Here is a 16558-nt window from a genome sequence, read left to right as displayed (position 1 = left end):
GTTAAAAATTATAATTATTTTGATCAATCATCATTAATTCAATATTATTATACATTTATATTAGTTATCTAGTTTCAATAAATTTCCGTCTTGATCACTTATTTTACCTTTTTAAATTTTTTTATCTTTCTAGAGTTAATTTTAATTTTTTCAGTAAAAAAAAACTTGGGAAAACCTAAAACGTTACATGGAAAAACACTTTATCTTTTTAACTTTTAATTTTTTTTCTTTTTAGAATTAAATTTAGTTTTTTTTCAGTAAAAAAAAATTCCGAATTTTTATCTTTTAATTTTTATTTTTAAAAAAAATTAATTCTAAGTTTTTTCCAGTAAAAGAGAAAAACTTAAAATTTTACAAGAAATTGGAAAATCTTGAGTTTCATCTCTATTCATGAACAACTCAATTTCAAGTAAAAATGTATACTTTTTTTTAAAAAAAATAAAATTAATTTTAGAAAAGACAATAAATGACCAAAATGAAAATTTGTAAAGTATTATAATTAAAATGAGTGTATAATAACATTGAGTTAGCGGTAGGTGACCAGCATGAGAACAGTTTTTAATGCCAATGCTTAAAATGTAAATTTTTATTTTCCTCCCACAAAATAAAAACTTTTTAAAATTTAATGAACGATTCTATGGTTTACCATATTTTTAAGCAAAGCCTCTTTCGAATTATACTCGAAAAATGAGGGGGAAATTTTACGCAACTTGAAAGTAATCGGAATTCAATCCAACTATGAATTTGAGTGATTCTAGCTTTGAAAGCCTTTGAAAACTTGCAAGGTTGGAACATGATGGACACCATTGATAAAATACATTTTTGAAGACGATGAAAATTTATACGCATGAGCTATGATAAAAAATTATTTTCTAAGAGATAATTACGAACTTTGAAAAATTTAATTTTTATGGAATAAATATGAAAGATATTTTAATGTATTAGTAAGTGTTGGTATAGTGATATGACATATTGCTCCTCTAGAAAATAATATGAGTTTGAATATTAAAGATAATATTATTCAAATATAAATTGTAAAATAGATATAAAAAAAATTACTTTCAAGGTAGGATTTTAGATTTTGAGTTAAATTTAGTTAAACACTCAAGTATCCATTAATTCATTATCTCAAAAGATTGAAGAAAACATGGGATATGTTCTAACATTTTGATACTTTGAGGATGTACTGCACACATGCTATATAAATTAAATTTCAACATGATAATTTTTAGATATAGATCAATTAGAATATAATGCGACAATGTAAATAAGAGATGTTAATTTAAACAAGTTGGCAAGATTAGAATATCATAAAGAAGAAGAAAAAAAAGGACTGGATTTTCTAGTCCTCTTCTATTTTTTATTCAAATCCTTATACGAGCAAATTACAAATATATGCATATTGCATGCTCCCAAACACTGCATGTTTAAATTTTGCTAACATCAAATGGTTAAATGAAAACTTTGGGAAAATTTAATGACGTATTTATTATGTCATTATCCCTTTTTTTTAATTATAAAACCATCAATTTTAAAAATAATGGTTTTTCTAAGACATTAATTTGTCTTAATGGCAATATTGGTTAAAAGAACTGTCGTGTTGAAGCAAAGGTTTGGCCAAACTTCCACGTCGAAGGGACAACATTGAGAAATTCCAATGTTTTGCCATCCACCAAAGTGAGCTTAAAAGACATTCTTTGGTTTCTTAGATCAATGCTGCTTTGCCAATTTGCACCCCAATTCCTATTCATAGGTAGCCATGTTCTGGTTCTCGACCCCCTTATCCATGCCGCCTTCACGTTGCCGCTGCCACCGACGTTCGTGATCATCACCATGTTGAAACTCGATTGCCCTTTCAAGGTGAACCGGACTCCGCCTCTCCTCTTGCATGGCACCCTTCGAAAATCAAATAAAGAAAAAACAATTTTAAAAGCACAGTCTTATTAAGATATTGGTAATGGTATGCAAAAATGTTAATCGTACCTCCGATAAAGGACCGGAACAATGCCTTCATCCCCGTGGCGGGCGATGCGAAGGAAGGCAGGCAATGACATGTCGAAATGGTGATGAGGGGGATTGCACCACCCTCCGTTGTTGTTGGAAGGACAAAAGTTGGTGGCCGTTATGGTGACACCAGCACGACGGAGGCACCACTTCGGGTCGGCCGGGTAATCGCACCTGAGTTGGTAGCAAGCACCACAAGCCTCGCCATCTCTGAAAAGTGCACCACTCAGTGCTGCTGTGTTTGCTCCGAATCCAGCATGCAAAGTGTTATCATATCCACAGGCTCCCCCTATATAATAATATCATCATCCAATTAATAATTTGTAAAAGTGTATATATATATTGAAAGTTCAAATATCCTCCAATTTTAATTATTGGGTGGGCACTTTTGGCATTTCTAGGGGAAAAGAAACATATCAATAGATAATTATCCAAATATATATATATACATCTAGATATAATATTTAACTCAGAAAGTTCCATATTTTATGACATTATTTGAGTTATAGTATGTCCACTTCAAAATAATATAACAAATACAAACTTTATTTTTCAAAAAAGAGTTCAGACTATATATTTATTTACGAAAAAAACTTTTTTTATAAGAATTTTAAATAAAATTCATAAGGATATTCTTATATTTTTTTCGATATAATATTAGAGGTAGGAGATGGTTGGTTCAAACCTGTACCAAATAAGTGTCTAATAAAAATTTTAACCACAATTCTATTTAAATCAAGACAAAAATAATATCATGCTAGAATATAGATATATAAAAAAATATAATTTATACTAGAATTAGTCATGCAAATGCTTTTAATAATAAATATAAGATTATTGGATTTATTATTCTTAAATGGAGATAAATATAATTTTTCTATACTATATGTAATAATTCTTTTTAATCCTTAAATCGAGAAAAAAAATATTTAAATTCATATATTTCTAATTATTATAATAATAATGATATTAATTGAACTAAAATTTAATCAATAATATAAGAAATAAAAATTTATGAAATTAATTATCCATTAAAAAATGTAGGCTTACCAAGAGAAAAGGGACTTTGGTCAGCCCCATAGAACGTTGCATGGGCATTAAACCAACCATTAACTTGAGCATTGACTCCTCCAAAAATGGTGGCAACAATGAAAAACAATTGCCAAACCTTAACAAAAGGAATGATGAAAGGCCCCATTAATTTTCTCTCTAACCAATCAACAAAATTTTCTTTAACTTCACGAAAATTCTTGAACAAAGAGCTTCCATTTTATAGGCTGCAAACGCGGTTTGTCGGTGATTATATATTATTATAATCTAGATCTAAAATTCTTTTTTATTTTTGTTTATTTATTTCAATTCCATTATTATCTTCGAAATAATTGGTTAAAAATAGAAAAAAATATGAATATGAAAAAAAAAAAGGAGAAAGAAAAACGCGTTGTATTTTTTTTTTAAATTTGCTTTCACGTCCTATATAAAGTACGGGAGAATTGTACTTTTGTTACAGTTAGGGGTGAGAATCTTTTAAAGACAAGAAAAAAACATGTGCATGTGATGGTTAATGTTAATAGACTTTGCTTTGTTGGACATTTTTAAGGCTGTCCGTCGGTGATAAATTAACTCTGACTTTAGACCAACATTTCAAGAAATCATTGGAGCTTAGTCGGATCAGAATTTGTTGTTCAAATTGGAGTAGTATTTATGTTCGAAATGTGATATTACTTGGAGTGAGTAAAGGTAAGATGATGTGAGTCTATTGTAATTTGAGTAACATCAACTATTATCTTCAAATATATACCATGAAACTCGTTATGATATAACCAAAATTTATATATATTATATCAGACTTGAACAATTTAAAATCTGTTTAAAAATTGATTGAACAAGTTACTAAAAGAATATAATTAATTGTCACCAAGTTCATCTTCTAACAACAATTCCTAATTGCAAAGCTAGGAGACTAATTTTTATGTTCAACATCATCAGTCAAGCTTGATTTAACAAACTAATATACTACTATATTACCTTCTCTTGAAACAAACTGGAACTTAACGTCTTTTAACTATCTTCTGACTTCATTAATCCTTCATATAAGGGCCATCGATGGAGAATTCACAGAACTTTCCATTATCATCTTAATAGCATCCATGCAATCACTTTCAAAAATAACCTTACTACAATTCCTTAATCGAGCCACTTCTAGTTCACTTAAAATAGCCCATAACTCGGACTTAAGAATAGAGCCTCTCGATACATTTCCTGAAACTTTCCATCCAATTCGTTTGATCCAAATGGTTGAATATATACTACCATTTATTAAATCACAAAATCACTTTAAATTTAATCAAAATTCATTACTCTGGAACAATCCATAATTTATCTATGTATAAATTTTGAAATTCTTTTTATTCAAATAAATCCCTTTTTTAACTTTTAATTCATGCCAAAAACTAGCATATAATCTATAACATGTACCAAATAAATAGAAAAAATAAGTGTTAAAAAAAACTTAATTCAAAAATGTCGAGATGTTTCGTGGGAGCATCACCTCATAAAGGTAAGAGAAAGAAATTTTTGGGCAAAAAGATCAGTTTGCAAATTTGACAAATGATACTATCACCGACTAAAATATTTTCAGAAAGGAAATCAAATTTGGAAGCTTCATATTCATAGTCATGTGAAAAAAGGTAGCTTCAAACTTCTTCTTTAGACCACGTTTCGAACTAATTTCAATTTATATATTCCATGCATGTTAAGGGGAAGAAAGTCTATGTTTCTTATTGAAGGGGTCAACTCAGCTGTAGGAAATAATTTCATCTTAAATTGATAGTTGTTTTTCTTCTATGGAAAATATAACAATGTCAATATGTACATTTACCCCTCAATTTCAAAAATTCAAGTTTAATAATTGTTAACAGCGTTAGAATTCTTTTAATCATTCTTTGTTACATGGCTTACCAAGTAAATATTTTCTTATTTCAAAATATCACAAAGTCATATTTGATAGACAAATTTCAATTAAAATTGTTAGCTTAAATTACAACAGCTTGAATTATTTGAAGAACCTCCAGTCTAAGTCCAAGAATTACTTAATTTCGATCTTGCTACTATATCCAATGTCTCCCATTGGCGTTTTCTTTACCTTATAGTTGCTATTTTGTTGTATTTTTTCTACCGTAAAAAAAATATTGACAGTTTAACGTGATAATAATTAGACTAATATTTTTAAATAATTATACAACAATTGGTTTTTAAGATTCTTGAAAGTCAGGCAACATTGGCATCAATTTGTGGGGCTTATCTTTATTTTCATTGTACCATATGAATAAATAAGAGTAATGAATGGAAATAATTGAGTTTTTATTAGGTGAAAAGGGGACACCAACCACCTCAAAGAAAGCAATCCTTCACCCATGAAACTTTTTATAATCAAAAGCTTGTCTCCAAGTGATTAGAGTCAATTTCGGTGGGGAATCTAGATGATTAGAACCCATGGGTAAAACCATAGCTAAAGGTCTTTGTTTCAACTTTTACTTGATCAACTCTTCATTTTGTTATATATATGACAAAATCAACTGCAAAACCTCTAATCAATATTATATTTTGAAGTGGAGAGATAAATTAAAGCAAGGATTGATAAAATGGGGGAATGAATATATTTGTAATAATGGAAACTTCAAAGTGACGTACAAAAGCATATACATCCCAAGGCAAAACCCTTAATAAGAGTTTGAGACTTGATTTGCTGCTAAACAGTTTCTATGGAGGATTTAGAGTCCCAGTTCTTAAAAAATGAGAGTACTATATACATACAAATATCGTTAAGAGAAACCTAGACATTTGGTTTCCTCACAAATTTTGTTTGCAACTATACAAGCTCAAATTCAGTACTTCTCAAAACAAGAGAAGACAAAGAATGATGCAACAGAAAAGAAACATGGATACTCTACTAAGAGATTTGTCAACCTGAATTTCCAGCCTTCTCATCCTAAGATTGTTATTCCTGATTAATGGGTAAGAAGCTTGGTTAGGGTAAGCAAACATACTTGTGTTTGAGCTCCCAAATATTCTAGCATACACCATTTCTCCCAAAGTTCCGATCATCGGATGGAAGAAATTCGTCATCGGTATACCACTAAGGTCGGATGATGCCAAGGTTGCATATCCTCCATAAGGTGGGAAGTATTGTTGGTTATGAAATGCTTGGGACTGAGAATGGAAAAAGTTTTCGTGAAGCTGTTGATTTAGATGTGAAGAAGGGGCGGTCATGTTCGATGTAGAAGGAGGTGGTCTTTGGGGAATGATCAGATCTGAATGTGGAGTCTTGGGTTGAGAATGTGAAGATGTGCCGTGACCGTAGAGGGGAACCAATGAACAGGAAGAGATGCTTGCCTTGCACACGGGGCAGTTCTTCTGTCGCGGGTCTGTATCGAGGGAAGAAGTTTGGACATTAAGCCATTTGTAAATGCAAGGCCAGCAATATAAGTGACCACAGAGGGTGACTACCGGCTCTTGTGCTGACTCGAAGCAAATGCTGCAATCGAAGCAGCTGGAATCTTTTTCTAGGTCTTTTGTTGGTTCTGGTATTGGATTCCATTTGTTCTTCAGTGAAATATCTCCATCAGACTCGAAATGTGATTCTTGTTCAAAGAAGTTTGGTTCCATAGCCATTCTGCAAGATGTAAACAGTTCAGATATAGGTATAAACATGTAAGCAAATCATAAAAACAGAGGACCATTGGAAATACAGATATACCAAGTTGATTATATAAATTAATTGTAAATACATGAATTTGCTACTTTAAATTCCAGATGATCAAATAGATATATGAAAAATAAAAAGTTTGTATGCAACAAAAACAGAGAATCTTTATGATCATCATAGAAATATAAACCAAATTAGAACCTTTCGAAGAGAAAACCTTAAATAAAAAAGAAAAGAAGCAATTCTTGAAGAAAGTTTACATATTTTCATTTTGAAAAACTCAGTTTTTTTCTAACACTAGTAGCTAGGAAACTAATGGAACAAACATCAATTCTCTAAGCTAAATATAACCAAATTGCATTCTTCTTTATTCCCATTTCTTTCCTCTTCCTCCTCTTTCAAGAAAAAAAGTTTCTTAAAAATATTCAACAAATTCAAGCACCCAAATTGAAAATGAAGAAAAGAAATCCATTCTTTATCATTATATACACACATGAAAAATCATCCCCCGGAAAAAAAAACCCCAAAACACCCAAAACATGATTAAACAAATACACCCCGAAACAAATAAATAAAGCAATATAACTTGCAACATAGATGGAGATATAACTTACAGGTAAAGAGGAAGCTGAAACAGACCAAAATGAAAACTGGGTTTTAACTTTGAATAAAAAAAAAACCAGGATTTCCGAGCTTTGTTTTTGCGGTTTCTCTTTTTGGGTATATTTATCCTTCGGAAGAGAGTGAATTTAATAGGTGAAATAAAGGAAAGAAAGGGAGAGATTCATATTTATAGAGCAAATGAGGGACACGTGGTTTCTTTTTATTTTCAGTGGGGGAAAAAGAGAAACAGCTGCGGCCTGCGGAGTACACCATTGCCCTTGGTGGAACTCTTTTTCTTTCTTAGACCTTTTATCGAACACCCAGCAGGCATTTGTTTTTTTATTCAGACCGTTTTTGTTTTTGTTTTTTTCTATTTAGGTAAAATTAGAATATGCTTCCTAAAAAAAGATTATTGATAAATAAAGATAAAGATAAGGACTAGAATTGAAATTTACGTAAAATTTAATTTATAAAGGAAATATATATATGTAGAGAAATTAAAAAAAAAGAGATTTTAACAAATGAAATTAGAAATTAAATTCTTTGAGTTAAGGTGGGGAAAATAATATATGCATAAATAAAGAAATAACAAAAATTAGCAACTGAAATGCTCTTTTGTTTGCATTTTACTAATTCCAATAATATTAGATATAATAAAAATAAAAATTATTTATATTGAATAAATAAATTCTTGAAAATGAACAAAATGTATAATTAGAAAGATAAATACAATTCACACCTCACGTTATTACAGTAAAAACACATTAAGAATTAAAATAAATAATCAACCTATTACGGTACAAAAGCCTCTTTAAGGAAATAATATATATTAAATGGGGAAATGATTCATTTTCGTATTCTTTGTACAATTATTATTTTAACAATTCAAACGTCAAATTTATTATTCTATTTATATAGATCACATATGTTAAATTCGATGCAAAATAAATCTTTATAGATATTTGTTTTAGACAAAAAACTTTCATTCATTTAATAAAATATTAATTTATAAAATATTTTAGATTGATATAATAAAGATATTGGATCGGTTTAAAATTTTACGTAGATAATAAATACAATTACATCAAAAATTTTAATGTGTGAATTGTTAAAATATTAATCATAAAAAATAATACGAAAAGATATAAAATTACTTTAATTTTACATCGATATAAATAAATTCCTTTCTGATTTATGGAGCAGAAAAAAGAAGTTATCAGATCATTCTACTTAAAATTTTTCATCTTTTATTTTTTTATTTTTTTATTTTATCTCTTTCCAATCAAACCAAATCAAAGAAATTCTGCAATTTCTGCTTACTCAACTACAATAAAGTCAAGGTTAAAAAAAATAAATCAAAACAGTTATATAGTAAAATAATAATTATATAATGAACATCTAGAAGAATGTGATAACACACAATATTTTAAAAAAATATTTTTTTGACCTTAAATTAACATAGAATATTTTAACGAGATGGTAAAATAATATTATATTTTTTCCTTAGGTTAATTTTGAGATTTGCTGACTAGACTATCCAAAAAAAATTATAATTTATAATCCATACATTTAATATTTACATAAAAGCAGTTTTTGAGTTTACCCAATTTACAAGAAAAATACGAGTAAATAGATAGCCATGTGAGTTGCACATGGCAAAATAATATTTTAAAATTTGATAAAATTTGTCAGTATTAACTTGATTGGTATGAGTATTATTGTCAATGTAGGAGTGCGTGGGTTCGAGTGAGTTTCGACGCATTATCTTCTTATTTATAGGTTGAGAAGTAATTATAAGTAATTCTAAACATTGTATTAAAAAGAACAATTATTATTAGAATCTATAATGAGATTATTAAAAAAATTGGTAAAATAGTTTAATATTTATAATTAAATTAGATTATTTTAATTTAATATAAAACAAAGTCAAATCTGAAAATTAATTGGAAAAGAATAATTTAAAATTTTTGGAAACAAACTTCATTTTTACTAAACTTCAAAATTTGGAAGAGATGAGTGAATTATTTAAACTAGGAACCATGTTCAACAATATTTTTTTTATTTCACATTTTCTCGATGCCTTGCAAGAATTACTCATTGGAAATTGAGAATAGCTATTTTTAACAAAATTATTTTGTATATTATTAAAAAAAATACCATTGATGAAAAAAAATTCTCTTTTTTAATGTAAATTTATTCCTAATTTTTAAAAAATATATTCTAAAAAGCAAATCCTTTCAAGCTTTATCATTTTATTTTAGATCGATTTAAGGATCAAGTTGTACCTCAAAATTTAAAAACTTTTAGAAAAATTAAATCTATTTAAAATATGAGTAGGATTTAAATTTAAATATTTAAAATATTTAAAATATTTAAATCCGTTTAAATTCGAATTCGATCGAAACAAACTTGTTTTTTAAGTTTATAATTATAATTGTACTTGTAATCTCTTAGAACAATAATTAATTTTAATTTTATACTTAATTACTTTTGTGTAAATAAGAAAAAAATTATTCTGATACAATAAAAATAGGAGTTATTTTCCTATGCATTTTTAGTAATTTTTTTTAAAATTCTATAAATAAGACTAAATATTTATGTGCCTTTTTATCTAATTTTCTTTACAAATATCCTATAAAGAATTTTTATTAAATTTTTTAGGCTTAATGACAAATTTGGTCACTAACGCTTTGCATGTTTTGTCAAAATGGCCCTAATTATATTTTTTAGCATTTTTTGGCCATCAACTTTTGTTTTTTTTTTCAATCTGCTTTTTTTAATAGATTTAATGAAAGTACCGTTAAAAAAGTTAAATGGGGATGATGTGGAATTTCATATGTAAAATATTTTTAATGAGATGTAATTTATTACTTAGATAACCTAATAAGATAATTACATGTGAAAAATAATAAAATAAATAAATAATACATTAAATTAAAATAAAAAACAAGTCTTAATTTAAAGAAAATAAATGTAATTATCTTAAAAAAATTAACTCAGTAGAAAAATTTCTCAGTAAACAAACGTATGAAAGATTGAAATCTTTTAAAAGAAAAAAAAATTGAAACCTTAAATTTATACATTAAATCTACTAGAAAAAGTAGATTGAAAAAAAGAATAAAGGTTAATGGCCAAAAAAACTTGAAAATATAAATAAGACCATTTTGATAGAATATACATATGTTAGTTGCCAAATTTATCATTTACATAGTTTGTGAAGTTTAAGGAAAAAAAGCTTATACCTAAAAACAATAACCATGGTATCTCATTAAAAAATTATTAATTTTAATGGGGCGAAATGATTTAAATTTAATAAAATTCAGAATTTACTTAATATTTTTATTTGTAAATCTTTTATTGGTTACGTATATGAAAAAAATACTTAATTTAATCTTCTTTCTAGATTATGTTATTATGTTGCTTCGACGAGGGACAGTTTCAGTGTGGAACACGGAAATTGAACACAGAAAGTATGAACAGCGAAATATAATATACAAATTTTGTTTAAAAAATGGTTGATTTTCCCTTTCTCTTTGCTGGTTTTAGATAAGTGAGAACGAGGAAAAAAACATAGTCGCCTAAAGTGTTGAATCTCTAGAAATTCTGAGGACCAGCTGTTTCGTCTAAAGAATCTTTGAAATTCTAGATATTTTGAACTTTCATGTTTTTTCTCCTTTATTCAAATTTCAGGATAAGACTTGACATGCCCAGAAATCTAAAGCAATGTGCGGTGTCACCATGTCACCCATAAACAATATAATATGTTTGTTTGCAAATTACCCAAATGTCACTGCTCACGTACACTGGAAAAAGTCTTGTTACATAAACACACACTTCCAAACTTGATGCTGTCCTATTCTTTAATGCCCAAACACTCCATTCCTACTCACTAACCTTAAAACAGAAACTGCTGATTCCCAACTTATCTTAACATGACCCACTAGAAGTTGACAAGAGATGAAATTACTAGAAAGAGCTTAACTTCCAGGAAAACCTAGCAATGGAAGGGCTCTTACTGGTTGTTAAGGTGAGTTCTTTGGAGCTCAAATCAGTTTACTTTCTTCTTCTCTAAACCCTAGAACAAATGTTCCACCTTTAACAAACAGATCACTCAGTTAATTGTAGCAGAAACATCAGCTGATTATAGCTTTACAAAAAATATTGAACTCTAAGCCCTTAGGATAGGTTCAACTAACAAAGATTTGACTTTTATGTAAAATTTAAAACTAACAATACTCCTTTCTATTTTCCTCTACTTGCCAAGCAACCAGTCAAACTAAAAAGCATAGCATGAAATTGAAACGAGTAGAGGTTTTTTTTTTCTTTTTTAAATAATTTTTAATTGAATCGATTGAACTGATCGAATCGACAACTGATAGTTGACTGATTCATCCACCAGTCCAATTTAAAAAACATTGCAATCCATTCATGGAAATAAGAAATAAAGATGGCCAGAGATGAAAGTGTTTTTTTTAGGTTAAATTCTGCTATTAGCCCATATACTTTGCAAAAGTTGTGGATTTTGTCCTTGTAATTTATTTGATTAATTTTAGTTTTTGTACCATTCGAATTTTGGAATTTTAGTCTTGACCCAAACAATAACAATCAATTTATTTGGTTAAATTCAATTACCAGTCCTGTACTATGCATACAATTGGAGATTTAGCCCATATTATCCAACTGGACCATTTTTAAGTTCCCATACTTTCAAATTTTGAAATTCCAATTTTGCCGTAAATGATAATCATTAATCAATTACTTAGATTTTTAGTAAATAATACGTGGAAATAACAAGTCGATATGGTATCACACACATGAGAATATGTTTATCACATTAGATTTTGAAAAACTCAGAAGTTAATGAATTTAGTAATTATCATTTGGCGAGGATTGAGATTATAAAACTTGAAAAACATAAGGACTAAAAGTGACCAAAATAAAGTACATAGATTAAATCTATAATTTTTAGAAAGTACAAAGACTAACATCGCAATTTAACCATTTCCTTATTAATTACTATTTATAATTTTTGCTCCATTGATAGTTGGAAGCTTTATAATTTTATGTTTGTTATTCGATTATTGCACCTTGGCTTTGTAACATGTAGGAATAATCAATGATCAATAATTCTTGTGCAGTTAACTTTATTGGAAGAGTTTAAATGATATTATTCTAAAAAAAAAAATGACATTATTGTAAAGTAAATTTATCTTGTTTATTGTTGTAGGTAGTTATTAATAATTCTATCTTTTAACATATCAAAAAAAAAAATGTTTCATGAGATTTGTGCTTCAAATGTTAATAATAAAGCACTGCTGTTTATTCAGAAAAATAATTGTTTAATGATAGTAATCTTCAAAATAATTACATTTAAAACATGACTCTAATTTAGAATAATTACTATTTAATGTGCTTGTAATTTGAGAACAACCTAAATTTGGAATAACTATCATTTATATAATTGCGGTTCAAGAATAATTATGCTCAAAACAGTAGTTATTTGAAATAATTTCTATTTAGAACCAAGGCCATTATTAGAATTAGTTCTTCAAAGAAAAGTATCACTATGGAACAACTCTTATCCAAAGTAATTTTTATGTTGAGAATAACTCATGTTTGGAACAAATTAAAATAACCTTATTCGGGAATAACTCTCATCCAGAAACAATTCTTTGTTAAGAATAAATTGCATTATGAGAGATGTTTCGCGAAATATGTTTCATAAGGTTCTACTTCACCAAAGTAGAATAAGTGGAAATAACTCTGAAATATGATACTTCTGTGAATTAAAACGTACATGAAACAAAATAGAGATTTGATGTTGATACCTTTGCTCCAATATCAATACTCAGGGAATAAATATCGCTACTTTGTTCTGTGGTATCGATATTTTCCGATAGTTGGGTTTTTAATCGAGAAATAATAAGCTTATTTGGTATCGTTTTTCCAAGTGGTATCAATACTAATCAAGTATCGATACCTACGGACATTTTTATGGAATTTTGCTAATTAGCTCTCATACATAATTCTGGCTGAGTGTATGATCAATTAGTGAATGATTTGCATGTAACGATGTTAAATAACTATTGGGACGTTTTAAAACTTATACGAGTTAACAAAAGATGACCGGTTTGCTTGAATCTAGCTTCCTATTCGATGTACATGAGACGGGACAGTGGTGTGGCATCCCGTATTTGGGCTTGGCGACCAGGCTAGGTATATGGTGTTACAAGAAAAGTCCTTCTTCAATGATAAATGGTATCTTTTCCTAGTCATCCTGATCCAACAATATGTGGTTATAGCCCGAGAAGGCATCCATGAAGCTCATGAATCTGTGACCTGCAGAGGCATCAACCAAATGGTCAATCAAAGGTAGAGGGAAACTGTCCTTAGGGCATGCCTTGTTAAGGTTAGTGAAATCAATACACATTCTCCATTTGTCATTTGCTTTTTTCACTATAACCACATTTGAGACTCATTCTGGATACTCAACCTCCTTGATAAAACTCACTGATAACAATTCAGCTACCTCTTATCTTACTGTCTCTGCCACCTGCAGAACAAACTTCCTCTTCTTCTGCTTAATCGGTTTTTACTCTGGGAGCACATTTAGCTTGTGGACGATCACTTGAGGGTCTACCCCTAGCATGTCTACCGTTAACAAAGAAAAAACGTCTAAGTTTTCCTTCAGACACTGAATCAGTATGCTCTTGTCTTCTATTACCAACGCTGATGAAATCTTTACAGTTCTTTCCTCGTTGTCATAGAATAGCTGTAAAGTCTCGGTATACTTTGTTGCTTTTTACTTCTTTCTTCATCCCTCACATCCAAATTATCCAAGTCTAAGACTTGACTTGGTAACTCTATTCCCCGTGAAGTCTGTCCTCTAACTACTGGCTCTTGCGCTTAGGGGTGAGAGTTCGATCGAATCGAATGAAAAAATTTCGAGTTAATCGAGTTGACGAATCATATTTTATCATTATCCTTAATCACTATCACCTATCATAATAAAATTTGTTCACCTTAATCAAATTTTTTATTAAATTTCATCACCTCATAATTTATTTATTAATCCTTTATATACGAGTTAGCTTCTTTGCTTGCTTAGTTGTTTCAATTATCTTTAGATTATTGTCACTATGTATTTTGGAATTAAAAAATATATTAAATGTAAAAATGTGATTTTTTAATAAAAGTTATTTTAAAGATAAAATGTGAAATTTATACCAATATAAAATTTTAACACGAATATTTTATAGCATAATTAATAATTTAATAAAATTTATTTTAAAGATAAAATGTGAAATTGATACCAATATAAAATTTTAACACGAATATTTTATGGCATAATTAATAATTCAATTTTAATATAAATATTCAATATGACTAAACAATTCAATAAAATAAATAATATAAAATGTGAAATTTAATTTAATAATATAAATAGTATATATAAATAAAATTATTATTATTTATGTTTAGTGATTTTTTTTGGATAATTTTAATTTTTTATTTGAGAGTAAAGGGTGAAAAGTAAAAGTTTAGGGGGAAAATAAAAAGTTTTTGGGAATAAAAGTCTAAGGGAAAATAAATGGGGGAGTAAAATTTTGGAGGAAAAATATTAAATTTTATTTATTTATAAGTTAAATTTTATTTTAAATTTTTAGGAAGTTTGACTTTTTTATTTGTCTAAATATTACTTTATTTTAGTTAGAAAGCTGAAGTTTTTAAAAATATCTTTAATTTAATTCATCTTTTTTATAATACAATTAAACGATTTAATAATTTCAATAGTTGTTTCACTTAAAGAAAGTTTAATTTAGATATATTTAATACATTTTGAATTTAATTAATAATATTGTTATTCAGTTTTAAATTAGAAAAAGATTTAAATATAAAATTTTTAAAAAAAATTATATTAAAATTAAAAATTTAATTTAATTTTTATTAAATTTAAAAATTAATAGCTAAGTCGATAATTTTAATACATTAAAATCATAATTAATTTTTTCTTTTATCAATGTACGCACCCAAATTAAATTAAATTAAAATCTAATATTTTAGAATTTAATTTTTAAGATATTTACATAAATTTTCATGATAAAATTGTTATTTTACCTGTACTCAAACTCACTATAAGTGTCAAAAGTAATTTACCTTCAACTACAATTTCATTATAATTTAAACTATTCAATTTAATTAATAAAAAAATATTGTTTTAAATAATTTTTATTTAAGCTGAGATTAATTTTATTATTAATTGACAAAATCACAATAGAAACATACACAAAAATTACAATTACATCTATGTCCATCTTTTAAACATTGTTGTAGAATTACTTAATTATGATCTTAAAGTTTTTTTAAATATTATATATTAATTATTTTTAATAATAATTACTAAATAAAAATATTTTATTAAATAAAAAAATATAAACATATATATATATTCACATGAAACTAGACTTTTAGAAATGCATATAAATAACACTTTATTGTCATTCACGACAATGAATTAACCAACAATCAAGGGCACGTTTGGTTCGCTGTATTGGATTAGAGGTGTATTGGATTGGATTAGAGGTGTAATGGAATAGAGGTGTAATAGCAAATCAACTGTTTGGTTGAATGTAATGGAATAGAGGCGTAATAGTAAAACTGTGTTTGGTTGAATGTAATAGAGGTGTAATAGCATAATGGAGAAAACTAAAATGACCAGAATACCCTTAGCATAAATTTGTTTTGGTAAATGATTATTGTTATTGTTATTTAAATTTTAATAAGATTATTTATTATCAAAAATAAATAATTTAATCATATTTAAACATAATTATTATTTAATATATTTTAATTAAAATATATAATTTAATAAAATGGTTAATAATTAGCAGAAATTTGTTTTGGTAAATTATTTTATTTAAATTTTAATAAGATTAATATCAATAATAAATAATTTAATCATATTTAAACATAATTATTATTAAATATATTTTAATTAAAATATATAATTTAATAAAATTCTTAATAATTAATATTCTTATATGAATTTACTCAAACCATAATATATGATACTGTAAAATATAAATTAACATAATTATTATTAAATATATTATAACTATATTTGCTGCAACATCATAGAAATTCAATACCGTAAATCACTCCAATTTTCCTATTTAAACTCTATAACTATATTTGTTGCAACATCATAGAAATTCAATGGAAGCAAACTAGACTAAAAGTAGA

At 27.2% G+C, this 16558-nt stretch overlaps 2 protein-coding genes across 2 annotated transcripts; both read right to left on the bottom strand.

The window, feature by feature from the left end:
- Positions 1–1306: 1306 nt before the first annotated feature.
- LOC107917588 (expansin-A12) lies at positions 1307–3240 on the bottom strand. The gene is made up of 3 exons (XM_016846911.1): positions 3055–3240; positions 1984–2293; positions 1307–1896 (listed from the first exon to the last, which is right to left on the bottom strand). Exons 1-3 carry the CDS (start codon positions 3200–3202, stop codon positions 1584–1586), a joined length of 771 nt encoding a protein of 256 aa, XP_016702400.1. The 5' UTR covers positions 3203–3240; the 3' UTR covers positions 1307–1583.
- Positions 3241–5640: 2400 nt separating this feature from the next.
- LOC107916777 (E3 ubiquitin-protein ligase RMA3) lies at positions 5641–8116 on the bottom strand. The gene is made up of 2 exons (XM_016846146.2): positions 7327–8116; positions 5641–6679 (listed from the first exon to the last, which is right to left on the bottom strand). Exon 2 carries the CDS (start codon positions 6676–6678, stop codon positions 5902–5904), a length of 777 nt encoding a protein of 258 aa, XP_016701635.1. The 5' UTR covers position 6679; positions 7327–8116; the 3' UTR covers positions 5641–5901.
- Between the last annotated feature and the right edge of the window lie 8442 nt (positions 8117–16558).

Source organism: Gossypium hirsutum, chromosome A01 (genome assembly GCF_007990345.1).
Source record: "Gossypium hirsutum isolate 1008001.06 chromosome A01, Gossypium_hirsutum_v2.1, whole genome shotgun sequence".
Taxonomy (NCBI): domain Eukaryota; kingdom Viridiplantae; phylum Streptophyta; class Magnoliopsida; order Malvales; family Malvaceae; genus Gossypium; species Gossypium hirsutum.
This window is presented reverse-complemented; position numbering and strand designations above follow the sequence as displayed.